This window comes from Tiliqua scincoides, chromosome 3, assembly GCF_035046505.1.
Source record: "Tiliqua scincoides isolate rTilSci1 chromosome 3, rTilSci1.hap2, whole genome shotgun sequence".
NCBI lineage: Eukaryota > Metazoa > Chordata > Lepidosauria > Squamata > Scincidae > Tiliqua > Tiliqua scincoides.
This window is the reverse complement of record NC_089823.1, coordinates 45,974,593-46,001,237: the sequence shown is the minus strand read 5'-3', so window position 1 is coordinate 46,001,237 and position 26,645 is coordinate 45,974,593. Positions and strand designations below refer to the sequence as shown.

Below are 26,645 nucleotides of genomic sequence, written 5' to 3'. Positions count from 1 at the left end.
TCCTTCATTCAAATACATAATCTTGTGATAATATAATCCATCCCTGGCCACTTGCATGCATGCTGCACTGCATGATCTGTCAGTCTCCTTCACCTCCCGTGAAGAGGAAGCAGGTAGAGAAGCCACTGCTCAGCTCTCAGTCACTCTCCCGGCATTGGGGGGGGGGGGTATTCTCATGCTTCTTCATTAACAAAGGCTGAAATCATGAGAACACCGATGAAAGTTCCATCAGCAATAATTTCAAGCTGATGTAGGATTCACAAATAAACACATCTAGTATATAAAATACACAGACGTGTTTTCAATGAATTTCAACAAAGTCTCACTTCTGTTAATAGTATGGAATAAAGACAGGTGAGGAGTGATTGAAGAACCAATGAAATAGTAAAAAAAAAAAATTAAGGCTGAGATTCACCTTCTTAGAACAGGTAGCCATCTGGGTGTTAGACAACCCACCGGTTTGCAGTCCCAGGAAACTTGACAAGCTTATGGTTAGCAGACTGTGTTCAGTTTAGCAAATAACACATTTTGAAAAATCCAGACACCAGCGGTTTACTATATTTCTCTCTGAGGGCTGATGTTGGAGCGTATAAGAGGCTGAGGAACAGTCTGATTCTTGAACCACTTTGAGCATGTGTGCCCCCCAACAGTTCTTCTCATACAATTCAGCATACTCTGCTTCCTAGCTTGTTTTTACACCCCACCTGACATGTCCTGCACTCCCACCAGCTTACCTGAAGCATGGCCCAGCCTGTTCTGGATGCTTGCCAGCCAACCATGTGCTAACCACTGGGAAGGGAGAAGGAAGCACTCATGCAAGCACTCCTTCCTCCTTCACTTCCCCAGACGGCTCATGAAAGAATCCCATCGGCTGCTGACTTCTGAAAATCAAGGGTTGTTTTGCAAAGTCACATGCAATACTAGATGTTCTAAGTCAACTTTTAGGGTGTTGCAACTCCCCCAGAATTATTGGCACTAGCTGCAGAAGGTTCATCCTCTGTAGCTGCCTCCCTCTAAGCAGTAATTTATTTCCAAATATGTAAAGATGCCACAGTGCTATTATAAAAGTTGATTTATTTAAATATTTGGATACTCGATTGCAAAATTATCCCTTCAGGTTAAGATGTCTCAACAGACATCTTGCCAAATCACATACACTAAGAACTTCTCACTGCAGAATAGTTCTTCCAATCCTGATTTTAGAGAGCTCTAAAGCTCAAGTTTCCTTCTTTGGTTTATTCCCTCACAAGGACACATTTGTCTCGGAAGGACTGAATTCTGTATCTTGAGGCTTCTTAGCTGTTTCTTCTCTCTCTTTCTTTCTCTCTCTCTGCATGGAAACATTTGATCCCAAACAAAGGGTTGGTCATCAGTTGCAGAAAGAGTAATCTTCTGCTTACACTATGCCAAATGCACTGCTTTATGTCCATCACACACTGAAGAATCAGGATGGATTTAGAGTCCCATATGTTTTTCAGGAGCCTGCTTATGTGCCAGATACAGGAAGAGGATGCTGGAGAGGGCACTGACAAGGAATATAACGTCAAACCAGCGATGGTAGAAGTTAAATTGCAGCTCCCCTAGAACTTCAGTAATGATGGTGCGATACTGTAGAGGCATACTCATCCGAATCAGAAGCACCGAAGACACAAAGTACATCCCCTGCAAAGAAGATACAACAAAAATCAAACATCCCACTCCCAGCTAACTTCATCACCAAGAAGACACAACAAGTAGTTCCCAAGCTGACTACAACACTCACCATGATCTGTGCTAGCAAAAGAACAATCACATTGGAAGACTTGCTGCTCGAGATAGCATAGAAAAACTGCAGAGGTAGATAAATCACAAAAAAATCAGTACACACATGTATCTTACCGCACAATGACAGTGGAGACAAGATGCAAAATGGTTTTAACTAAACTGAAAAAATGATCACTTGGATAGCAATAATTCATGGCAGGATCATCATACAGAATGTTATCCTATTAATAGAACTGCAGATTTCCCTATTACATCAGCAATGTATAATTCTTTCCTAAAATCCTGACAAAAGAGTTGCCTAGTTCATGCTCCAGCTTCGCTCCACCACAGGTTCATGCCCAGGCTTACCTTTGTGAGTGTTATCAACAAACCCCGGATAGAAGTGACAATAATGATTCCAACAAGGATAAAAGAAATGTGCTGGGACCAGAATTTTACCTGCAATAATACAATGAGAAAATGTTTAAACCCCTTGATGTTATCATAGTTACATCAGCAGTGTGAGAACTTGGGAGGCTGCCTAATTTCAGATTCTGTTTATATATGTATAATAGCCTCTTCCAAAAATCCATGCAAGAATACTGTCATGTAAATATATTGGTTTTAAATCTAGATTTTGTTAGCATTGTACACTCTATAATTGCAAGTTTAGAGTGATATACAATCCAAAGGCTAACTACTAAAAAATAAGTTCCATTGAGTTCACTGGGGCTTAGTCCCAAATAACTGCATGCAAGATTGCAACAAAAAGGTGCACAGATGTTTAGTGTGGTAGACACAATGTCTCCAAACATGACAGCAGCAGCCTAGAATCCAACTTTCAGAAAAGCATTAACTGTCTGAATTAAGAAATGAAACTGATATTTAAAGAATTTGTATCCTGACCCCACATTTCCCCTCCCAACGGGAGCTGCCAATATCAAATCAACAGGCACATAACTGTTAAAAAGTACAACTGACACACATTTTAACATAGAGATTTAAATCAACAAGGAAAACAGTGACGTTTGAAGTAGCTGTAAACCATCTTCAAAATGCTAAAGGTTCCAAATAGGAACTTACTGATAGCTAATGGTCTTTCCAGAATGAAATACAGCTAAAATATTATTGAAATACTGTCTTTTTAATTCACTGCTTTAGGATAAAACCAGAATCAATTAAGGGCAATATCTGTCAATAAATTTTACACTCCAGCAAATAGCTGTTTTATCTTCCATAGTATCAATTTATAACAGAATAAAGGAATTAAGGGTAAAATACTGAAAGAAATTGAAGTTTAAAACAATTCTCACATCAAATTGGATTCCCAAATAATTTACAGTGATCTCAATTCCTCTTGTGACAGGATCAGTCTTTCCAACACGATCAAATACAATATTGATTGTTGCCTGAAGAGGAGACACAACGAGGCACAATCTCTGAAGTAACACTTCCACTAAAACCATTACAAGACAAACAAGAACCTCTCCTTTATATAGAGTGTCTAGCAGGTACAGAGGCTACAAAACACACATACACCCAAAATACTGCTTAGTCATATTGTGTTGTTATAAAAGACTTCCCCTTCTACCACAAGGCCAACTCCATTCAAAATCAATTTCAGACAGTACTTAAAACAAACAAGACTACAAGAAAGAGTTGTAGAAATGTCTACTTCTGCCAAGTACAGCTTTTGCTAGGCTGCCTGCAAAATACAAAAGGAATCATCCCAATAGGACTGCTACATACCATAAAAATTTTCCAGACACAATAGATGGAAAAAAAGTAGCCCAGGAAATTAAAGTATTTTCCTTGAAATGTTTTGGAGTATTCTATTCTTTCCTGCAAAGAGAACAAGATTTACATTTTCAGGTTCACAAACCATTCAGGTTCACGATTTTCAACTCACACTGAAACCAGGCTTTGGCTCCAAAGCCCAAGTTTCCAGCAGGATTTAACTCATGTAGGACCCTTGCCCTGCTATCCAAAACCCAAAGGTTGTGGTAACACCGCCACAAACAACCCAAAGTTGCAGTCCACTTTGAGGTTCCACCTCAGAGCTCTGCTCTATTATACATAATTCCAGAGAAGTGAACAAAGACAAAAAAAATTTTATTCCACATTCTAAGAAAAAGCACCTGAGAAAGTGTCATAATCAATGGAAAAGAGCTGTTGCACTGCGCTAACCCACTGACTTTTTTTTTTAAGCATAACCTTTTCTCCGACCTCACAGTACCTTCAATCTACCCATCAAATATGAGAATCGTCCTCTTAAGTCTGTACCTTGGTAGCATGCAGGTCGGCTGTTTCCAGAAAAAGCTGTCGACTCAGCTCCTCCAAGGCATCTACTTCCTGCTGAATAAGTGCCAAGTCTGGCAAGACAGAGATGTCAAGGGCAAAACTGTGTATAATACCAGCTACAAGCAACATACTTTAAGGTTACTTTCATGTCTTTGTGCACAGCATATGCATAATGAACCCCTCAAAAATATCCACATTAACTGTGAGCAGCCTAAACTGTTATCTAATTGTATACATTACTTTACAATAGCTTTCTAGCAAAAGAATTACAATTTCAAAATTAAGCACCACTGCCATCTACAGGACTATGAGGGCTGTTGCAAAGTGCAAACCATGAGTGTGTATAGTGATACTAAAGTAAATAGCACAAGTTACATTAAATGTGCAGTCAACATGGAAGTTGCTGATACCATTTGTAATTCCCCCTCCCCATTTCTAAGATTTAGGAACTGTGACTTCATGTCACTGTGTTGCACATTTTCCCACTCCATATCACTGGCTGCCACTGAAGGAGCAGATAAGAAGGACTTGTGTCTGGACATCCTGGCACTGTGCAAGTTGTCCTTGTTTAAGAAAGTGGTGAAATAAATGTGAAGTTGCTGTTTGTGGAAGAGGTCACACATTTAGAAATAATATGGGTTCCATCCTAATCTGTCCGTCATGCACCAATACAGATCCAGCCTCCGTATACCTGGATTCAGGACCCGCAGTTTTAACTAACCACAGGTTCCGAACCCATGATGGAAGACAGACCTGGGATCCCAGAAGCAACTGGAAATGTTCTCTATTGCATCCAGGAGCTTTTCTGAGGCCCACAGAGGCCTCTGTGGGTCTCAGAACACCTCCAGATAGTGACTGCAGAATAACTCCAGTTGTGTTCAGAGACCAGACCCACAGATTTGTTTATCTGCATGTTTCAGTATCCATTGTGGAGGGGAGTCCAGAAACGGATTCCCCATGTCTACTGAGGTCCAACTGTACTAACAATTTAATCCTGCATAACACTGAAATCTCTGCCATAACCAAGATATTTAAATACAAGTCAAATAAAAAACCATCCATACTACAAAGCACCTAAAGTACAACTCCTGGCAAAATTTCTCCTCCACCACAGAATGGAAATCAATACTGTTATTAACACAGCAAAATGTGGAACCAATAACATAAGATACTAATTTATCAAGGCTACACAGTTCAGCCCATATCCAAATCATCACCCATCTCCACCAATTCCTATCTATGGAAATTGCTCAAATATGTAAAGAAGGACATGAGGATAAGTGCTCCACCAGATCAAGCCACAGTGCTAGGCCCTCGCAGGCTTCGGTTGGAATTGTTTGGTCACAGGGATTTTGACAGTAAGGGGTTCAGCATGATTTTCTCACATATTTTTCTTCAGTCAAGTAAGAATCATCCATTGCTAAGTAGGATACTTTCACTGCCTGATGAAGACGTTGTAACACTTTTTATCATCCCCCAGAAACCAGTAGGTTTGTTGTGTACTTCTCCTCGCTGGAACATGTTTCTGTGAACCATTGCAATCCTAATGGGAAGGAAAAGTCAAGTTCTAAAAAAAAAAGGGATACAAACTACAGCCAACACAAAACATACACATACTCAAAAAGTGTCCAACACCAGTGTTACACCATGTGGGGGGGGGCATGTCTCCAGGAATAGCCTCAGTCAGGTGTCTACTCTACTCTTACCTCCCCTGCAACTCAGGAGCACTGTTAGTAGAGAGGAGGGTTCATAGGGAAATCAAGGAAGCTGAGCCAACCATGGTAAATTTTCTCTTTCTCCACATGCCAGGTGAAGTTGTTGCCCTCACTAATTCAGTTCTACCTTCAGCTGAAAACCTCTTTGCCATAAATTGCTTTTCCCTTTTAATTCTGATGCTCTTTGGTATTTTCATTTGTTGCTCCTCTGATGAGATTCTGTTGCCTCTTGGTTTTTGGTGTGTGGTTTTAATGTTGTTTCTAAATTCATATTGTTAGCTACCCCTAGCGCCTCCCACATGGGAGAGAAAGTATGAGATACAATGAAAAATAATAATAATCTAATTAAGTCTGTGTAACCCCTCCCACACTCCATGACATCATCACTAGTTACTAGTTACTTCTGGTGGTACTTCAGATCATTGGATGATGGGAAGTGATATATTGGGGGACAAGGGTAGATAAACACTGCAACAGATGATTTAACAGGTTTATCTTACCTTTTCTTTTTGCTGATGATCATGTCCATGGTCTGGAGAAGACGACGCTCCAGAGCTAGAATATCTGCATCCGTAACGTTCCTACAATACACATATAAACCTGTTTGTCCTCTAGGGTGGTAATGGCCAACATGCCAAATCCAGTTGCACCTTTCATTAGTGCTTTCCCTTCCTTTCTCCTCTGCCTCTCATTTTCTAGTGGAACTGAATGAACAGATGCTGCATAATAGTATATTTCAAACTACAATCAGCATTACTGAGACAGAGATACAGGCAGCAATACTACCAACTTAGAAAGTTCCTTTTAAGGGAACCTACTTTGAAAGAAGGAAGAAGAGCATAGACAAAAACATGAGGAAACTCCATTTACCTGAGAAAGTAAGACATATAAGTGTATGGACAATTGACTGCACCAAATCCAGAAAGCAGAGCCATTAGGGTCACCCCAATCACTCCCACTCGACTGATGAGCTGTTCTATAGAGAGAATGCCTGACAGAAAGGAGGGGAATGTACCAGGTTAACTTGACATTATCTTTTTGAAAATATGGAAAAACAGGCTCTCACACATTATTATAAGTACACATTTTATTTATAAGATCCCAATGTTAAACATCTGTAAGCACCACTCTACTGAGACGTAAGCAGGAGAACACTTTAAAATACTGCACTGCCAAAGAGGTAGCCATTCAGAATGACTACCACACATGATCTCTTAAAAATGCTTTCCAAAACAGAGCAGCAGTTACCCACTCCCTAGTAACAATTCCCTTGACATTCACTCCAGACTGGAACATTCTGTCCAGTAACACTGGAGTTCAAAGAAGTCAGGTTTAATTGGAAAGTTTTTCAGTACAGGGCAGCCCTAATGTAAGAAGATGTGATGGTTGTAGGAAGTGGAAGGGAAGCCTACCAAACCAGACTTCTACAAAATTCAAAAAATCAGAAATTCTTGTTCAGAGAGGTAGAAATAGTTATTCTGAATCACAGATTTTCTGTTCAAAGTTTTCCATCCAAAATGTTTCAAACAGGATCTCACCCTGTTGCTATTAGAATTATCTAACCCAAAACTTCACCACAGGCTGCTGTAAGGTGTAAATATACAATTATAGAAGCACAGCCAAAGCAGATCCCAGCAGAAAGGAGTTACAGTTAGCTGTTGCTTAATTTCTAACCAATAAACCAGGGCTCAAATGTAAATACTATACATTTAAAAGTGTTTTCAAGCTCAACAGTATGGTATTCTGACTAGAAAAAACTATATAGGTCAGATTCCCTAACAGTGCAATCCTATCCCCCACCCCACAGCCAGCACAAGTCCATTTTGCTGGCTACCATGTGTTGCAAACATACCGTAAAGCACGTTCACAGCTACTCAGGTGGAGGCTGGACCAGCACATAGATGTGTGCTGGCCCAGCAGAGCCAGAGAGGCGCCCAGACAGGATGAGTTCATGTCAGCCCAGGGAAGGCCAGCACAGGGGGTGGGAGAAGGCAGAGGGAGGAAAGAACAGAGGTGGGGAGGGGCATTTCAGGGCAGGAGACAGCAGCCCAAGATGAGGATCGGGCCCAGGAGGAGGTGGGACTGGCTGCGTCGGTGCAAGCTGGATCCCAACCTTCATCCTGAGCACTGTTACTTGAGTTTTTCCTATTTGCACCCATAGGGCTTCTTTGCTTGGTGTAAGGGGTCTAAAATTTCCTTACTCCAATTTGCGCCCCAGGCCACAGCAAACCTGCGCTGGATACAGCGCAGGCCAGCTGGCCTCACTGTTCCAGCACAGATTAGGATTGTGACCTCAGTGGTTGTGAGAATTGTGTCACAGCTACATACATCAAAAATTGCATAGATTATAGCGTGGGCATAGGTACGAGTCTTACATAAGGTGTAACATGCAATGTTCAGTATGAAGCTTTTCCACACCACAAATTCCATCCCCATATTATGACTGCTTGCACTTCCCAGGTGAGAAGAAAGTGCCAGCAATACAACTATACTTTACTTTTTGTATATAACAGAGCTAAATGTAGAACTTCACTGACTTGCCAGCGTTGCAAACAATTAAGAGAGAATAGATTTCTGGTTCCTACTATTTGTCTACAGTTCTGTGGGAAGATGCTATTAATGTTGATGTTCTCGCTTTTTCCCCACAACATTAAACATGAGAGTCTCTTTTCCAATGAAACAAGAATAAGTAGTCAGGTATCCCATTTACAAATGTATGCTTCAGGAAAGAGCAAGCACCAGACAAGGAAACTGGAACATTATGTAAACTCACCATGTTTTGGACTGAGGATGGGAAAAGGATCTCCCAGTTTCCAGAAGAAATACATGAACGTTAACCAAACAACACAGGCAAAAAGCAGTCTGTGTCTGTGCACTAAAAAATAAAGAAAACCAAAGATCAGTAGGGAAACCATCCATTTTACTTCAAGTGATAAATGCTCTTTGATTGCTAACCCAAACTTCCTGGGTCATAATTGCTTTTCAAGATATGTTCATACTTACATAGTCGGATGTTGCTCACAACAAAATAGCCAATGTAAAAGGGCACCATGAATACTAGGATAAGCAAAATTACACACAGGTTCATCTTCCAGTGAAAATACCGGGAGCTGAAAACAACAGAACAATTGGTCTATATCAGATCATAATCATGCAGTATTTTATTTAATTCGCCCTCTTTCTATTTCTCAGTTGTGTAACTATATCTGCATAAAACTGGCAGACGCAATTATCACACAATGTAATCAACTAATACCTCAGAAATGGATAAATATCCAAGAATTTCTATATCACAATATGTTCTGAATGCTCTTGCGAACTGTTTTGCTTCAGTGGTTAATACCTCCAAAAATGCATTTTCCCCCAAATATTAAAAACTCAGCTAGTAATCCAATTTTTCTACAAACTAGAAGTATGATTATATTTTTCATAAGTGCAATCGTAGTGTCTAGTAAATTTTTGCTTGCATTCTAAGATGTTTCTCTTTAAACATTATTCTCCTAAATATCCATAAATAAGACATTTTAACTGGTATGCTTCAGTACATTATCAGGCAAAACCACTTAGAAAAGGACTAGTTAATTATAATGCAGGGATGGCCAAACCATCGCTTGCAAGCCACATACAGCTCTTCAAGCTATAATGTGCAGGTCAAAGAAATATGTTGACTGAACTCCTTCTTGCATCACAATTAATATAAAAGATAAATAAAAAATTTTCAAGCCTTATAATTATTTACCAGGTATAAACCGAGAATCCAATGGGACTTATACTTTTAATGTACATGGTGAGTAAATATATTTAAGAATTAAAATGCTTCTTAAATATTGCAGGTCTCAAACATCTGAAGTTTATTTTGTATTTTGCTCTTACATTAATAAGAGCTCTTTTTTGCCTGGTCCACAGGTGTACACATTTAGTCCCTATATGCAACACTTGGCAGAAATGGCTTAAGCAAGTTTGGCCATCCCCGTTATAAAGGATGCACTGGATGATCCTGTTTGTCCTCTAGGGCGGTAATGGAGGACAAACATTGCAGGTAATAGTGTCCTGCAATTATATAAACAAAGTGAAACGCATTTAGGAAGCAATAAATATTTTTGTATTGCCTGGGTACTTGTTGGCCAGAAATTACCGAAGTGGAAAATCTGGAAATCTTGGTAATTTTAGACTAAGCAATAAATCCTTACTCAAGAAGACAGTGTCACTGAAACAAAATCATACTGATCTTATTTGCTGTTTGGAACATTGTCAAGTATTTAGAAACAAACTCTTTAATCCATTTCTGCCTGACCCATAGATGTACATACTTGGTCCCCTGTTGCGTTGATGCAACGTTGAGCAGAAATGGCTTTAAAGAAAATTTTTAATTAAGAGCCTGCAACCATTTTCTATGTCCTATCTCCATTTTTGTTACACATTTACCATAAATACAATTCATATTTTATAGCAAGAAAAACAGAGACTAAAAACGTGATTCAACAACAGCCCAACAGACAATTTCATCATTTGTTCTAAGGCCACGTTCCTACCAAATACACATACCTGCTGTTTAGGACCCCTAGGATCTCAAATATGATAAGTTCAAACATGGTGCAAGAAAAAGCAAATGTGACAGAGAAGACAACTTGTACAACATACTGTCGCACCTGTAATAAAGCAAAGAGAAAAATAATTATAGTGAGTATTCAATTTCCAAATATAGGAATATACCAGCTTTTTTTAGCACGCAGTTGGCCCTATGCTTAAATAGACAAAGCTTGCTGAAATACACCAGACATTGATGGTTGTTCAGAGAATTACTCAGCTCATTGTAGTTCTGTTGTCGAACAGTTTATATACACTAACATGCAAGAAATCTTTTTCAAAAATGCAAGTGTTGCAAAAATGCAATTCTAAACCAGTGTTTCTCAATGTTTGTCCTCCACACCACTTCACACAGTCCACCTATTCAAAGTACTATCAGAAGTAACTGGCAATGACATCATCGTCAGTTGCTTCTGGCTTGGGAGGTCGGATGCGACACAACGTACACCAGTAAGAGGCTCAGGGTGGACGGGAGGGCTTTTTTTGTGTGTGGAAACACATGCTTTGGAGCACTGCCTGCTAAGCCAAGCCTCCTACTGCTGTTTGTTGTGTCATGTTCCTGGTCTCAGTGCCAGACAAGAGGTGTCCAGGGATCCTGTGATACTACCTCAAGTACTACTAATGGTACCTGAACCACTGGTTGAGAAACACTGCTCTAATCTGTTCTACAACAGGGATCAGGTAAAACAATACAGCAAGGAGCTGTATCTACCTTTCACTTGCAAATATGTCTTATAAAGGGGGCTTACTCCCAGTGAAATCTTATGCATGTCTACTCAAAAGTAAGTTTCACTAAAGTCAGCGAGACTTATAGCCCAATTCTATGGATTGCTGGTGCTGCGAAGTACAGAGGCACCAAAACGTCCACCACTATATCCTGTAGGGCCAGAGCAGCCACTGAAATCTCCTCAGGGTAAGAGAACATTGGTTCCCTTACCCTGAGTAAAACACTGCTGGGTCTCCTTATATCTGAGCCCACTATTTAGCGGGTACAGAATCGAGGAGGCTCGTGTCAGGATTTTTCAACAGCCTCTGCTGTCCCCACCCCCTGGCCCAATCCGCCCTCCAGCTCACCCTTTCTCCTCCCAGTTCCAACCCCTCTCCAACTTCCCTTGTCCTGCAAAGCCTTTCGCCACCTGGCACTCCTGTCCTGTGTCTTGCCAGCACTGAGGCCCACTGCCTCCTGGTGCTGGCCTCTCTGCTGGCGCTGGGTGTCACCTGCTGGCATTGGAATGCCTTACAACACTTTTGTGCCACCCAGCACCAATGGTAGGATCGGACTCTTACTCCCCAGTACACATGACCAGGATTGCAGTGTTAATTTGTTTTATACGTCCCAAACCATTAGCTTTTCATTTTAATCTTTAACAAAGTTACAGTTGGATTGCAGCAGGTTGGTCCCACTAAGGTTTTCACCTCATAGTCTTTGAAGAGCTGGCGCATGAAGAACAGCCACCCAAATCCAAAGAACAACAGCTGCACATAAAGAAAGAAAAAGAGTAGTTAATGGTTGCAAAGCAATCTGCACATTTTTGAAATATCCAAACTCTTCAGCAAACAACATTCCTACTAACATTATTTGTTTATATGCTTGTATTTCACCTTTCCACCTCCTAAGAGGCCCTTAGGATATCTCACACTTGGTTTACAACACAGTATATAAACTGCTCAAAACAATAAAGGGAACACTTAAACAACACATCCAAGATCTGAATGAACGAAATATTCCTATTAAATATTTCGTTCCTGACATAGTTGAATGTGCTGACAACAAAATCACACAACAATCATCAATGGAAATCACATTTATTAACCCATGGAGGTCTGGGTTTGGTGTCATACTCAAAATTGAAGTGGAAAAACACACTACAGGCTGATCCAACTTCAATGCAATGTCCATAAAGCAAGTCAAAATGAGGCTCAGTAGTGTGTGTGGCCTCCATGTGCCTGTATGACCTCCCTACAACGCCTGGGCATGCTCCTGATGAGGTGGCGGATAGTCTCCTGAGGGATCGCCTCCCAGACCTGGACTAAAGCATCCGCCAACTCCTGGACAGTCTGTGGTGCAACGTGGCGCTGGTGGATGGAGCGAGACATGATGTCCCAGATGTGCTCAATTGGATTCAGGTCTGGGGAACGGGCGGGCCAGTCCATAGCATCAATGCCTTCATCTTGCAGGAACTGCTGACACACTCCAGCCACATGAGGTCTAGCATTGTCCTGCATTAGGAGGAACTTAGGGCCAACTGCGCCAGCATATGGTCTCACAAGGGGTCTGAGGATCTCATCTTGGTACCTAATGGCAGTCAGGCCGAGCACATGGAGGGCTGTGCAGTCCCCCAAAGAAATGCCACCCCCCCATTACCCCACTGCCAAACCGGTCATGCTGGAGGATGTTGCAGGCAGCAGAACGTTCTCCCTGCTATCTCCAGACTCTGTCACGTCTGTCACATGTGCTCAGTGTGAACCTGCTTTCATCTGTGAAGAGCACAGGGCACCAGTGGTGAGGTTGCCAATCTTGGTGTTCTCTGGCAAATGCCAAACGTCCTGCACGGTGTCAGGCTGTCAGCACAACCCCCACCTGTGGACATCGGGCCCTCATACCACCCTCATGGAGTCTGTTTTTGACCGTTTGAGCAGACACATGCACATTTGTGGCCTGCTGGAGGTCATTTTGCAGGGCTCTGGCAGTGCTCCTCCTGTTCCTCCTGGCACGAAGGCGGAGGTAGCGGTCCTGATGCTGGGTTGTTGCCCTCCTACGGCCTCCTCCGCGTCTCCTGGTGTACTGGCCTGTCTCCTGGTAGCGCCTCCATGCTCTGGACACTACACTGACAGACACAGCAAACCTTCTTGCCACAGCTCGCATTGATGTGCCATCCTGGATGAGCTGCACTACCTGAGCCACTTGTGTGGGTTGCAGACTCCGCCTCATGCTGCCACTAGAGTGACAGCACCGCCAGCATTCAAAGGCCACCCAAACATCAGCCAGAAAGCATAGGGACTGCGAAGTGGTCTGTGGTCACCACCTGCAGAACCACTCCTTTATTGGGGGTGCCTTGTTAATTGCCTATGATTTCCACCTGTTGTCTACTCCATTTGTGCAACAGCATGTGAACTTGATTGTCAATTGGGGTGGCTTCCTAGGTGGACAGTTTGATTTCACAGAAGTGTGATTGACTTGGAGTGACATTGTGTTGTTTAAGTGTTCCCTTTATTGTTTTGAGCAGTGTAGTTATTATCAATGTAACATAGCCGGTAAGATCAATGCAGTGGGATATAGCTATTCTTTCAGCCCAATCCTAAGCTTCCCCGGCACCCAGCAATACAGCAGTGCTAAAATGGCCACCGATGTACCATGTTGGGGCAACAGAAGCTGCTGGATGTCTCCTTAAGGTAAGATAACATTAGTTCTCTTACCCCATGTAGACTCAATGAGATTACTTGGATCTGCGCCAGCACTTGAGCTTTGCCAGCACTCAAGCAGTTCAGCTGGTGCAGAACCAAGGGGTCCCATGTAATGCTTTATTGATTTATTTAGCTACGTATTCATTGATTTATAATCATAAATTTGGGTATTTATATACCGCCTTTCTGGTCATCGGATTACTCCTCTGACTTTATTCAAGGCGGTTTATATAGGCAGGCTGTTTCTAAATCCCTTGAGGGAATTTTTACAATCATAGAAAGGTTCTCTCTTTCAAGAACCACACGACATTTCTGATGGATCTTTCTTGGTCTGGTATCACTTCTGACCTCCAGTTGCCTCCCACGCAGGCTGACAAGCAGCTGCTTCATCTCTCACATGAAGGGCAGCCAAGACACTTCTTCACTCACACCAAAGAGGAGATGGAATAACTCAGCTCGGCTTGTCAGCTGCTTCAAGGTCCCACCATTCACGGAGCTGCCAGTGGCCTCGAACTGGTGATCTTCCGATGTTATCTTCGGGCTAACGGAGGCTCTACCCTCTAGACCAGGCCTCCTGCCCTGATTTATATTGCTATGTAAACCACTCTGTAAACTACTTTTTGTTTAAGTAGTAAATATTAATAATGATAAGTTGATCATTGCAGTGGGATATGGCTGTTTTAATACGTCCTCAGAACTGTAAACCCCCCAAAAAGTAGGGGGTTCTAAAATATGAAGCCAAATCAAAATGGGAAATGAAGTAATACTGCACCTACTTCTTCTGGAGCTTTAAAACTAGGGGGAGACAATAACTTTTCACTCAATAGTCCTTAAAGTGTGCCACACTTTTACCAGTAACAAACCATGCATAAAAAGTGAAAGCTCACCCCATCCCAACAATAAAAAAGTCTCTTCAAAATGTCCTGCTAACAGCCAGAAGTAGAAGCTACTTATCAGAACACATTCTTCAGATTGGATTATTTGTGTTTGATTCTTTAAGGCTGCAATTATTGTCTGGCACTAGAACCTGCTCCCTAGAACAGGGATGTCAAACCCTTTTCATACAGAGGGTCAAAGTTAGCATTCATGGTGCCTGCTGATGACTGGAAGTGACATCATTAAGCAGATGATACCCAGAAATAAGCACTTTGTTCTCTCATAAAAACTCATTAGCTGCAAATGACAGAAGAGAGTATGTGCAAATCTTGTTCATTAGGGTCCCAGAGAGGATCATTTTTATCATATAAAACCTGGACATTCCTATCAAAACTTCAAGATATGAAAGAAACCAATTATCAAGCTGGGAGAGTCCAACTATAATGGTGGCCACACTCGGTTCATGGGCCTTATGTTTGACACTCCTGCCCTAGGACTTGCTGTGTTTCCATCCTTCATCCAAAGTCACAACTGCAATGGGTGCCTTTAGAACCTCAGCCATTCTGTGCCATTTTAACCCACTTCAATTACTGTCACACCTTGTATTTCAAAAAGAACACAATACAAAGAATACCAGCTAAGTGCCTTGCGTGCTTCTCAGGAGCTGAGGTGCCATGCACATGCAGCAGCAGTAGCAGGTGGAAGCATCCACTGCACTTCTTCAAACTGCAGATAGGAGATACACATATGAATGTTCCTTCAGGGGAAGGAACATTGCAAGAATGAAAGGTACTAGAAAGGAAGGAACTACAGCAAGTAGAAAGCTAGCAGTGCTTCACTTCCCAATGTGCTAGCCATGCTTTCTGATTCTAGGGCAGACCCCTGAATGTGAATTATGGCTATCCAATTTTCCAGTGCTGGTGCTGCTGCGCCAATGCAGTGCAGACTGCTTCCAGTAGAGGGAGGCAGTCGAAGAGGCCTCCTCAAAGTACAGGAACATTTGTTCCCTTACCTCTGCAGCTGCACCAGCTGCACCAGTGCTAGAAAGTTGGATAGGATTGGGCCCTTAGTCTGTGGAACTCCTTGCCACAGGACATGATTATGACATCTTGCCTGGATGCCTTTAAAAGGGGACTGGACAAATTTCTGGAGGAAAAGTCCATCACAGTTTACAAGCCATGCTGGGTATGTGCAGTCTCCTGGTTCTAGAAGTGGGCTGCCTCAGAGTGCCAGATGCCAGGGAGGGCACCAGGATGCAGGTCTCTTGTGGTCTTGGGTGCTCCCTGAGGCATCTGCTGGGACCCTGTGAGAGGAGGGGCCCTGGTGCAGCAGGGCTCCTCTCCTGTGAAGGAGTTCACGTGAAGGAGCACTCACACGTGCATAGTCACGCTCAGTCCACCCTGCCACCCCATCTTTCTGCCTGTGTAGAACCCAACCTGAGGATTCCATCCCTAGCATGGGGGAAGAGAGAAAAGCCCATCATCCTCCGCGCGCGCTGAGAAAAGGGGCGGGGCTTCGTTACCTGAGACACGACCATGATGCTGGAGTCGATGAGGAAGCTCATGGTCAGAGGTCCCCCGTCGCGGGGGGGAAGAGGACGCCGTTCCCCCCTCTCAACCTCCGCTTCCTCCCTCAGCCAGGCTCGCGCACGTCAATCAAAGGACTCTGGCCCCGCCTCTCTGCAGAACGCAGCAAGGGCGAGAAGAGAGCGTGCCACTTCCGGTATTCCGTTGAAGCACGTTCATTGGCCCCGGAGGCCCAGAATGGGCGGAGCAATAAACGCGGGGGGCGGAGAGGGAAACAGAAAAGAGCAAGTCGTCGCGTTGTGATTGGTTGAACGTTGGGCGAGCGGTGATTGGGCAGGGCGAAAGTTGCTTCGTTTTGATTGGACGCGTCGCAGCAGTGACGACTGCGTTGATGGAACGCCTGGTGGCCGTGGTGGAATCTGGAGTTTTGTTGTTTGTGCGTTGCAGCACCAGTTACTTCCAGGGTTGTGTGGTGGGTGGGAGGCTGGTGAGGCAGAGCCTCCCCACTGGAGTCCTTTGAAGAGCACTGCCACAGTGGGAGGCGCCCAAGCACTCTCACCCCACGTGCACTGCTGGGGAGGCAGGTGAGGCAGAGCCTTCCCACCAGAGTTCTTCGAAAAGCACTGCCACAGTGGGAGGTGCCCAAGCACCTACAACCCACACACAGAGCGAGGAGGGAAGGGGCACTCAGCGTGTGGGTTGTGGGTGCTTGGGCATGTCACATGGCAGCGGTGCTTTTCAAACAACTCCAGTGGGGAGGCTCTGCCTCACCTGCCTGTCCACCCACCACATATGGGTTGTGTGGCAGCGCTTTCCAAAGGACTCCGGTGGGGAGGCTCTGCCTTACCTGTCTCCCCACTCACCACATGTGGGTTGTGGGTGCTTGGGCGCTTCACACAGTGGCAGTGCTTTTCGAAGCTCTGGTGGGGAGGCTCTGCCTCACCTGCCTCACACCCACCGCACATCCCTGCTCCCCATTGCACAGGATACCATGTCATTTAGGCAAGGAACCCCTAACCCAAGCACCCGCAACCCACACGCTTCATTAAAAAAAAATGGATGTTTTTTGCTTCCTTCAAAGTTGGTCATATATTATACTTTGCACATGTTCATCTCCATTGACATAAGTGCATTGAGATTTAGCAGCCTTTGGCATTAACAGACACGCCATTCCCTTGTTAATCTGTTAAAACAAGGGTTTATTGCTGCAGTAGGAACATAGTGCAGAACCAATCATGAGATATGCCCATAGATTTCAGATTGTGCTGCCTGGAAAAAATTGCTTGCACTTTAACCTTTTTTTTTTTATCTTTGTGTCTGTACAGAAGAAGAAGCCATTATCAGTAGTGTAATCCTATTCATGTTTTCTCAGAAATAAGTCCCATTGTTTCCAAAGTGACTTAGGGCACAATCCTAACCAGGTATACTCAGAAGTAAGTCCTATTTTGTTCAATGGGGCTTACTCTCAGGAAAGTGTGGTTAGGATTGCAGCCTTACTCCTTAGCAAGTGTGTTTAGGATTCAGATCCCAGTGGAAGAAAAGATATTTAGAGAATAGACAGGCACAGACAGGCACCTCAGTGGTACAGGCACATGCTTTGCATCCAGAAAACCCTAAATTCAATTCCCCACATCTCCAAGAAAGCCTGAGAAAGACAGCTTCCTTAAGGTTCTTCCTTAAGAACCACCAGCAGCCCAGGCGAACCCATAAGACTATTTCCATAGTTTCTACTATGGTCTTGTTCATGTGAGGCTCTTGAAATAAAGACTACACTGTCAAACTTTTCCAAGCACTTCGTCTTGCATTTATTTGAAAATTAAGTGAATTTTGTTATAAAATTGTATCAGTATTACAGGAATTGTCACTTGCTATTACCACCTTAGATTTTATTCTGTTTTGGAGGTGTTTTGGTAACCATTCTTCAAATGTTTGTTTCTGTAGTAATAAAAGCACTCCGTTCCCTGAGCATTGGAATATACACATAAAGGCTGGAGGCTCCAGCCTGCTCACCGGGGGTTTTTCAGATCTGCGCCAGCAAAATTGCTGGCACAGGTTTAAGAAGCCACATATAGGGCTTCCAGGCCAGGAATGGGGGTTAGGATATAGCAAAGGCCTCCTCCGCTGACCCCCCCAACCCCTCTTGGGCCTAATCCACCACCTCACCACCATGTTACACCCTCCCTGTTCCACTTATCTGTGCCGGTGGCTGCATGTCCAGATCTGGTGTTGACAGGATAGCACAGGCTTCCTGCTGCTGCTCCTTACATCCAAGTTGTCAAAAAGCACTCTATGTCACTTTTATACAATGGCTGACGCAGCTGCTGCTACACCAGCGCAAGCAAACCGTAAGATCAGGATGTCGCACCCTTTGATCAAGTAAATTTAAGACGCTCTCAAAAGCATATCAAATACCATGGATTTCCCACATCTCTCTTGTGATGGCACATCAGCACACATTATGCTATTTTGAATTCTGTGTCATTGCAGAATTTGACAATTCTGTGTCAAATTCTGTGAATTTGTTTTCTAGTGTGAAAGAAGTTACATCTTACATCTCTTTACAGTAGTGGTAGTACTTGGCCACTGACAACAAACATCTTTTAAGACTGGATCTGTTTCGAGTCAGAAGAAAATATGTATCCATGACATTGTTCAAATTAAATAATGGTTATTTTCAAGGGTTTATTGTCAAATTAAAAATTGGTCTTTCTCAATCATATTCCTACAACAAGGCTTTAAATTGTTTGTAGGAGGAATATGTGTTCCTCATGTCACTTATACAAGCACTTCAGCAACACTTCCCTAACTTAATAATGTATGGATGAACGCACAAGGAGGGCTGTGCAGATCAAAGAAGTTTCTGAATTGCTGCATACAATGCTGGTAGAGCGTTGGATAGGGTCAAATCCTATCCAATTTTCTAGCGCCGGTGTACCTGTGCCAATGGGGCATGCACTGCATCCTGTGGTGGGGAGGCAGTCACAGAGACCTCCTCAAGGTATGGGAACTTTTGTTCCTTACCGCAGGGCTGCATTGTGCTTTACTGGTGCTGGAAAGTTGGATAGGATTGGGCCCTCAATAAGTTATCATTGTCTAGTACCTGTTGCATATTATCTGTTTTGGTACAGTCTTTTTGGTCATGACTGGGAGAGCCTCTGTAGGAATTCACAACATCCAGGGGCTTATCTATGTGCATCCTGGGCTTCAGTCAGTTTTTATAATTCCTTGTGCTGCATCTGTTTTCAAAAGAGCATTGTCTTTTTTCAAAATGTTTTCCAAAGAGCATTGTCCATAAGCACAGCTTATGGAACTGTTGAAAGACTGAGAAAGCTTCTGTGCACTTGGAGATCTTTGCTTTTGTATGTCCTCCTGGATCACCACCATAGAAAATAATTAAAATGATATTTATAAGGCCTTGACAAGGGGAAGTATCAGAAATTGCAATTTTGAATCAGATCAATAGATCCACTTTTATATTATCTTCTTAAGACACCTGAATATAGCATGTTCATAAAGTCTTTGTGCATTTAAAAATATTAATAACTGAGGTTCCATATGACATAAGAATAATCTGTAAAATGCTTTAGAAAGAGAATTCCACTTTTTTTATGAACAAAGAAAGTTCTAATTTTGAATTTTTTTTCCACATAATCTACCCTACCCTATGGCTTCAACAGAAGATGAGCTGCATCCTTTGGTCAACTGTATCCTCTGGAAATGCTACATAATTACTTTATTCCTGAACTAAGGCAATTAAAGGCCCAATCCTATCCAACTTTCCAATGCTGATGCAACCGCACTGCAGCCCCGAGGTAAGAGAACAAATGTCCCTCCATGACTGTCTCTCCACTGCATGCAAGATGCAGTGCACACCTTGTTGGCATGGTTGCATCACAGCTGGAAAGTTGGATAGGATTGGGTCCTAAGGAGCCACTCCTGTCCGACTTTCCAGTGCCAATGCAGCCCTGAGGTAAGGGAACAAATGTTACCTTGAGGAAATATTTGTGACTACCACCACCCCCACAGGATGCAGCACATGCCCCATTTGCACACCTGCATTGGTGCTGGAAAATTGGATACAACTGGCCCCTAAGGCTGCAGTCCTATCCTCCCTTTCAAGGGAGTAAGCCCCATTGACTATTATGGGACTTACTTCTGACTAGTCATGCATAGGATTGGGCTCTAAGACTTATAGCCAATGCAGTTTTTCATCAAGATGGTCACCTTGCCACTTTGCAGCATTCAAAAATTTTTAAACAAGGTTTTCCCGGATAGATTGATTGGAAGAGGTAGGTCAATTGTTTGGCCATCTTGTTCTCTGAATTTCTTCCTCTTTGACTTTTTCCTAAGGGGATGTATTAAAACTGTAGTGTACTCATCAAAACCTTGCTCTTTAGATGATCTTTGTACTGGGATAACTGATTTGATCAATGCCGTAACTCAAGCAGATCGTGTTTGTGGAACTCCAAAATTGTACTGTGCTGTGTATAGATTAAAGTTGCTAAAACTGTAATTATCCTTCTAATGTGTTTTATGTATTGTTTTTATCTCATATAGAATCTCAGTTATTAATATTTTAAACTGTTCAAGGACTTCATGCTTCAGATGGAGACATAAAACAATCCAAGCTGTTATGATGATATTTGTGTTTGAAGGAGGATATATGTCCTGTTCAGTATATACGGTTTTATTCACATTAATGATTAGCATCTAAATGTTTTGCTTTAGTGGTCTTAAGTGACAGCAATTTTCAGAGTTCAATCATAGAAGTGAATTTCCTTTCAGTTGTATTGTCTGTAAGTATGAGTAGAAGTATCTGGTTTGGCTCTATATGCTTCGTAAAAAATTTTTAACCATTGTCAGTTCAATTCAATCTTTATTCAGTTTTCATCAAACAATTTGCAAAAGACATGTTACAAAAAACACCATCAAAACCATATAAAAACATTATAAATTATTAAAAGGAAGAAATGACATTAAAGTATATAAAAAGAAACATACAAAGCAAAATGATCATGTGTTATAATTTTAAAAAATGTATTATTGGATCTGCTCAACTTTTGCCTCAACTTAAAGAATATGCTTATTGAATACTTTCAGATTACTATGTCAGTATTCATGGTTTTCTCCTCTGATCAAAATGATTTTCTTTTAGAAACAGAACTGTTTCTTGGACAGTCTTAGACTTCATAATAATTTCAATCTCAGATCTTTGTCTTCATGTCTCTAGTCTCTGTATGAACCAGTCCTAGTATCTGTATTCATTATTATGGCTAATTATTTTTGTCAACTACAAGAAGTTAAAATGGCTCCAATCCTGCTTTGTGAACACCAAATGCCAAACTGGATAAACTCTTGGTCTGATTCCAAAGGGCTCATTTCTTATGTTCTCATGTAATTAAAATATGTTTAAAGCTCCACATTTTAATAAAAACCCAGAAAGAATAGCTTTACTATTTACAGGAAAAGAAATGTCTTTTTTTTCCTCCCCCTTATTAAATACTTCTCAAACATTTTAATAACTGTTTTAAATAACTATTAAAACATTTTAATACTGTACATTCTATCTCTCTAACCACCACCATGCTGAATCAGGATATTCATTTAAACCAATTCCAGGACCTCTGCTGTGCAGTGTAAGAAAGCAAATGACAAAGAAATATATATATCAATATAGCACACAACTGAAACTGTAAAGGAAAATGTAATATCAATAGAAGAATGGTGGACAAAAGTTATGGACTTTGCAGAAATGGATAGACTTATGACCTTACTTAAAGAGAAATCAACAGAAAATTTAAGGAAGAAATGGAAATCAATTATTGACTTTCTGCATGAGAGAGAGAATAACGAGTTAATGAGTTGTGGATTTGAAGATTAGATTGAAAGAAATAGAGAACATTAATCTGAAATGGAATACTTATAATGAGAAGATAAGGGGGTTGATTGAGATATAATGCATGTATGGGTGGAAATTTAGATCATTAAGATATAAAGCTCTAAGTAATTAGAATGTTCGACTTTGCCCATGCTACACAATTAGAGGTATTTTTTGTACTTTTTAATGTATATTTAAGGTTTTTGTTTTCTTTTTTACCGTCTTTTTATTTTTTCTTTTCTTTTTACTAGTATAAATAAACAAAACAAAAAGAAATAAAAAAAAGGAAACTAAAGGATAATGTCTGTAGGGAAACAGAATACATTGGAATTTGGTTAGGATTAAAAGCCTAATCCAAAACCATGGGAATGAATGGGGGGGATATCCCTGAATGCAGTTGACCTCTGAATTAGGTGCTAACAACCCCCAATCTTATGAAAAATTCTATGGGGCCCTTTCTGGGTGTTGGCAATTCATACTAAAGGGATTTTCTGAAATGGATTAGGCTTCCCATTGCAGCAAGCCCTTTGCATTGTTTCAAACTGGAGAGAATTTGCTGAGCTAGAAAGGACTGAAAAAACAGAGGCAGTGAAAGTGCATACTGTACATTTCTGTTATTTGTCGCCACCCTCTCAAAAATATTTGACTCGAAACATATATGCAAGTTATATTCTGCCATAGCCGAAAAGGGATTTCTGTAGTCCTCAGGCTAGAATGCAACTAACATTTTCAACATCAGAAATACACACCCCCAGGGATATTTTTTTTTTCCCATTCACACTTCCTTCAAGGTTCCTTCTGCACTTGAACCCTATAGGACTGCTGAGGCATTGCTTTCCCACAAGATGCTGGAAGCAGAATTAAATTAGATTTCATATAACAAGTAATATAGCGCATTTGGGTGAGCGTTTAGTACCAAAATAAATGCTCTTGTTGATCATTTCACTTGCGGTTGGCTAGAAAGGATACTAGGAATAAATTGAGCTGCCTGCTAAATTATAACAAAAATAGCTTTAGCATCAAATGATGCAAGCCTGGTATATTAAAACTGGATGATATGGTATATTAAAATTGGATCATATGGATGATGGCCGGATCCCAAAGGATCTCCTCTATGGAGAACTCGTGCAAGGAAAGCGCCCTACAGGTAGACCACAGCTGCGATACAAGGACATCTGCAAGAGGGATCTGAAGGCCTTAGGAGTGGACCTCAACAGGTGGGAAACCCTGGCCTCTGAGCGGCCTGCTTGGAGGCAGGCTGTGCAGCATGGCCTTTCCCAGTTTGAAGAGACACTTGGCCAACAGACTGAGGCAAAGAGGCAAAGAAGGAAGGTCCATAGCCAGGGAGACAGACCAGGGACAGACTGTACTTGCTCCCAGTGTGGAAGGGATTGTCACTCCCGAATCGGCCTTTTCAGCCACACTAGACGCTGTTCTAGAACCACCATTCAGAGCGTGATACCATAGTCTTTCGAGACTGAAGGTTGCCAACTAATATTAAAAGAAATGGGCATTTTGTCATTGAGTTCAATAGGATGCAAAATATTGCTAAAGCTGTACACTCTCAGAGCACAGTACAGTACCAAACAGTGCCCTCCTCTTCTTTCTTATGTTACCTTTGAGGAACAGAAGTTGCTGCATCATGGCTCCTTCCCATGCCATTTCAGGAATGTGAGAAGCCTTGACCATGTGAAAGGAGCCCATGCACCTCCAGAAACTCGGGCCACACAAGTGTGAGAAGAATCACAGTGTGGGCTGTTCTCTTGTGGTCAGGGCTTCTCCTGTTATCCAACTAGCATGCAAATGAGCTGTGACACAGTGTCTTCCATGCTTTTCAAGTGGCATAAGAAGGGAACCAGTATTAGGACAGTATTTTCCTAACATTAGGAATTATCTAACATTCTTCCTATCCCTGGGACAACTTACATGCAGAGAACCAAATATATGAACCTGTCCCTTGGTGGCCCTCTGCAAAACAGTTTTCATTATCACAGATGCACTTTGCGGGGGACGGGACAGGACGGGACACAATCATAGAGATTATTTCTAGAGAGCCACTACTGTATTTGTGGGGGAGCGAGTCTCACACATTAAATTCTTTTCATCTAATAATTGAGATCCATCACATGGGCAAAATGTTAAGTGTCTCAGAGGGCCCAATCCTATCCAACTTTCCAGAACTGATACAGCCGCAGTGAAGCCCAGAGATAAGCAAACAAATGTTCCTTTATTTTGAGGAGTTCTCTGTGACTCCCCCCCCCCCCGCCCCACACACACACACATACACTGCAGGATGGCACAGCTACATCAGCACTGGAAATCTGAAGAGGCTTTGGCTCTCAGTCCAGGGAGAGAATATAAGTAAACCATATTTGTCTTCATAGGGAAATCATTCATCTTCTGTTCTTCTGCAGGGGGATAGTGGGATCTAACTCTACTACTCGCCTGTATCCCTTTGGTGTGAGGTAAATAATTAAAATTCAAGACCAGCAAGAGGGGGACCAGGGTCGGTCCCTCCATGAGGCCAACTGAGGCATTCACGTAAGCTGACTGAGGGACAAATTCTCTAGTCTAGCCCAACACTCTACACCACCACTCACCTCTCCTCCACTCTTCCTCTTCCCTTCCATTCTTCTCTTCCTTTTAGAATCCAGAGAGTGGGAGGAGACATGGCAGAGGCAGCAGCTGGCACCCTGCCAGGAAAGGGGAGGCAGCACTTCCTGCACCACCTCAGGTACCGGGAGGTCTTGGACCAGTCCTGGGAGGGAGAACACAGAATAAAGAGAAAAATACCAAAGCTACCACTTAATATTTATAGTTGTCAAGGGACACACTTCCCACATTCCTGGAGAAAAAAGAACGTACAGAACCTGGTGTTATTGTCGCTACTTTTGCTTTTCTCATTGTCTTAGGGAGGTCCCTCCCCCTGGGTTTCTGGACTGTAAATGTATTTGCTGTTCAGTAGCGAGGCGTCTTCAGTTGTAAAACAAAAGTGACTGATTGGGCAATGAGCTTTTATAGCACCTTTTCTAACAAAAACATGAATCAGAAACAATATTAAAATGACTGATTTAGCACTTTGTGTGTGTTACATCTGAGATGTGTGTGTGTGTGTGGCTCATTAGGGCCTACCAAGCAAATACCCTCATACAGTCAGATCATCCGACCTGGCCCTACTGCTGGCTTTGCTTAACCTGCTCAGAGGTCTTGTGTCTGCTGTTAAGTCAGCAGATGGTAGAGGCAAGTTCTCTCCTGGTGGCTCTTTTTCCTCCTCCACATGCTTCTCTTCTTCTTTTTCTTCTACTTTCTCTGTCACTGGTCCCACCGGTTGCTCTTGTACCTCATCAGCCACTTCTTGTTCTGGCTCTTCTCCCATTTCTACTTTGTCCTCGTCCTGTTCATCCATGTGGGCATAAGATGGCAACTGCTCATCAAAGACCCTGGAAAGGTCTTTCAGGTGTTCCATGCCAATCTTCTCTTCAAAGAATGAGGGGGGAACAGGTGTGGTTTCTACTTCAACTTCTGTCAAAGGGAAGTAGTGGAATGCTGGTTTCTCCTCCTCCAGCAGCTTGTAGCCTTTCACCTTTTGGATGGATGAAACAGCAATAGAATGAAGGGGCTTCTCTTGGGTCTCCACAGGCTGTTGCTCCGTTGACCTCCTGAAAGCCATCAGGATCTTCTTAAGGCCCAAGTGGCTGATTTCCACAAGATTGAGGAACAGGGACACTGAAGCCACTGCCAACATAAACATAATAAAAACAGTCTTTTCAGTAGGCCTTGACACAAAACAGTCTACAAGGTTGGGGCAAGGCCACCTGCCACAGCGGTAGAGAGGAAAAATGCGGAAGCCATACAGGAAGTACTGGCCCACGATGAACCCCACTTCAAAGAGAGTTTTGAAAAAGATGTGGAAAATGTAGGTTCTCAGAAGGGTTCCCTCAAGCCGGAACTTCTTGGTCCCCTTTGGGCTTGTTTCTTTGGCGATAATAGGCGTCTTCGGGTCCAGAATACTGGGTGAGTTTTCTTCTTCTCCTTCAGCTTGCTGAGCCCTCTCTGCTTCTTCCCGCTCTTTTCTTTTTTCTTCCATCCTCACATGGTGTGCAGCATGGCCCAAATAAACCAAGGAGGGAGTGGAGACAAAAATAATCTGGAGGACCCACAGCCGGATATGGGAGATAGGGAAGGCCTCATCATAACAGACATTCTCACAACCAGGCTGCTGGGTGTTGCACACAAAGTCTGACTGTTCATCTCCCCACACAAACTCTGCTGCAGTCCCTAGGATCAGGATGCGAAAAATGAAGAGTACTGTAAGCCAGACTCTCCCAATGACAGTGGAGTGCTCATTCACCTCTTCTAAAATGTTCCCCAAGAAACTCCAGTCACCCATTTCTGACTGTTAAGAGAAAGACAATGATTAAGTCACATTAGATTTAAAAAACAGATCCTTGTGACATTTAAAATCTTTCTGGCTTTAAAATCTTCAACATTTTTCAAATGCACAAAGAGAATACAATATTACTAACATTCCAGAATTAGAGCCCAATCCTATCTAACTTTCCAGCACTGGTGCAACCACAATGCAGCCCCATGGTAAGGGAACAAATGTTCCCA

At 42.5% G+C, this 26,645-nt stretch overlaps 2 protein-coding genes across 4 annotated transcripts in view; both read right to left on the bottom strand.

Moving 5' to 3' along the window:
- GPR89B (G protein-coupled receptor 89B) overlaps nucleotides 1-16,272 on the bottom strand; it is a 41,981-nt gene extending 25,709 nt beyond the window's left edge. Inside the window, exons 1-14 of one of the 2 annotated variants that reach the window (XM_066619639.1) lie at nucleotides 16,150-16,272; nucleotides 11,763-11,822; nucleotides 10,305-10,408; nucleotides 8,763-8,869; nucleotides 8,533-8,634; nucleotides 6,630-6,750; nucleotides 6,260-6,340; nucleotides 5,478-5,587; nucleotides 4,027-4,115; nucleotides 3,493-3,585; nucleotides 3,057-3,152; nucleotides 2,113-2,202; nucleotides 1,763-1,828; nucleotides 1,057-1,662 (exon numbers count right to left, since the gene is read on the bottom strand). In XM_066619639.1, the coding sequence (XP_066475736.1) occupies nucleotides 1,456-1,662; nucleotides 1,763-1,828; nucleotides 2,113-2,202; nucleotides 3,057-3,152; nucleotides 3,493-3,585; nucleotides 4,027-4,115; nucleotides 5,478-5,587; nucleotides 6,260-6,340; nucleotides 6,630-6,750; nucleotides 8,533-8,634; nucleotides 8,763-8,869; nucleotides 10,305-10,408; nucleotides 11,763-11,822; nucleotides 16,150-16,191 (1,368 nt within the window). In that variant the 5' untranslated portion in view covers nucleotides 16,192-16,272 and the 3' untranslated portion in view covers nucleotides 1,057-1,455. Of the gene's footprint in view, nucleotides 1-1,056; nucleotides 1,663-1,762; nucleotides 1,829-2,112; nucleotides 2,203-3,056; nucleotides 3,153-3,492; nucleotides 3,586-4,026; nucleotides 4,116-5,477; nucleotides 5,588-6,259; nucleotides 6,341-6,629; nucleotides 6,751-8,532; nucleotides 8,635-8,762; nucleotides 8,870-10,304; nucleotides 10,409-11,762; nucleotides 11,823-16,149 lie in introns of those variants that run through there. The other variant, XM_066619640.1, reaches the window with a different exon arrangement.
- Nucleotides 16,273-25,176: 8,904 nt separating this feature from the next.
- On the bottom strand, nucleotides 25,177-26,421 carry GJA8 (gap junction protein alpha 8). Of its 2 annotated transcripts, XM_066619855.1 has the most exons (2): nucleotides 25,444-26,421; nucleotides 25,177-25,371 (listed from the first exon to the last, which is right to left on the bottom strand). In XM_066619855.1, exons 1-2 carry the CDS (start codon nucleotides 26,419-26,421, stop codon nucleotides 25,177-25,179), a joined length of 1,173 nt encoding a protein of 390 aa, XP_066475952.1. The 2 variants fall into 2 exon arrangements, with proteins under 2 accessions (XP_066475952.1, XP_066475951.1); XM_066619854.1 differs by having other exon boundaries at nucleotides 25,177-26,421.
- Between the last annotated feature and the right edge of the window lie 224 nt (nucleotides 26,422-26,645).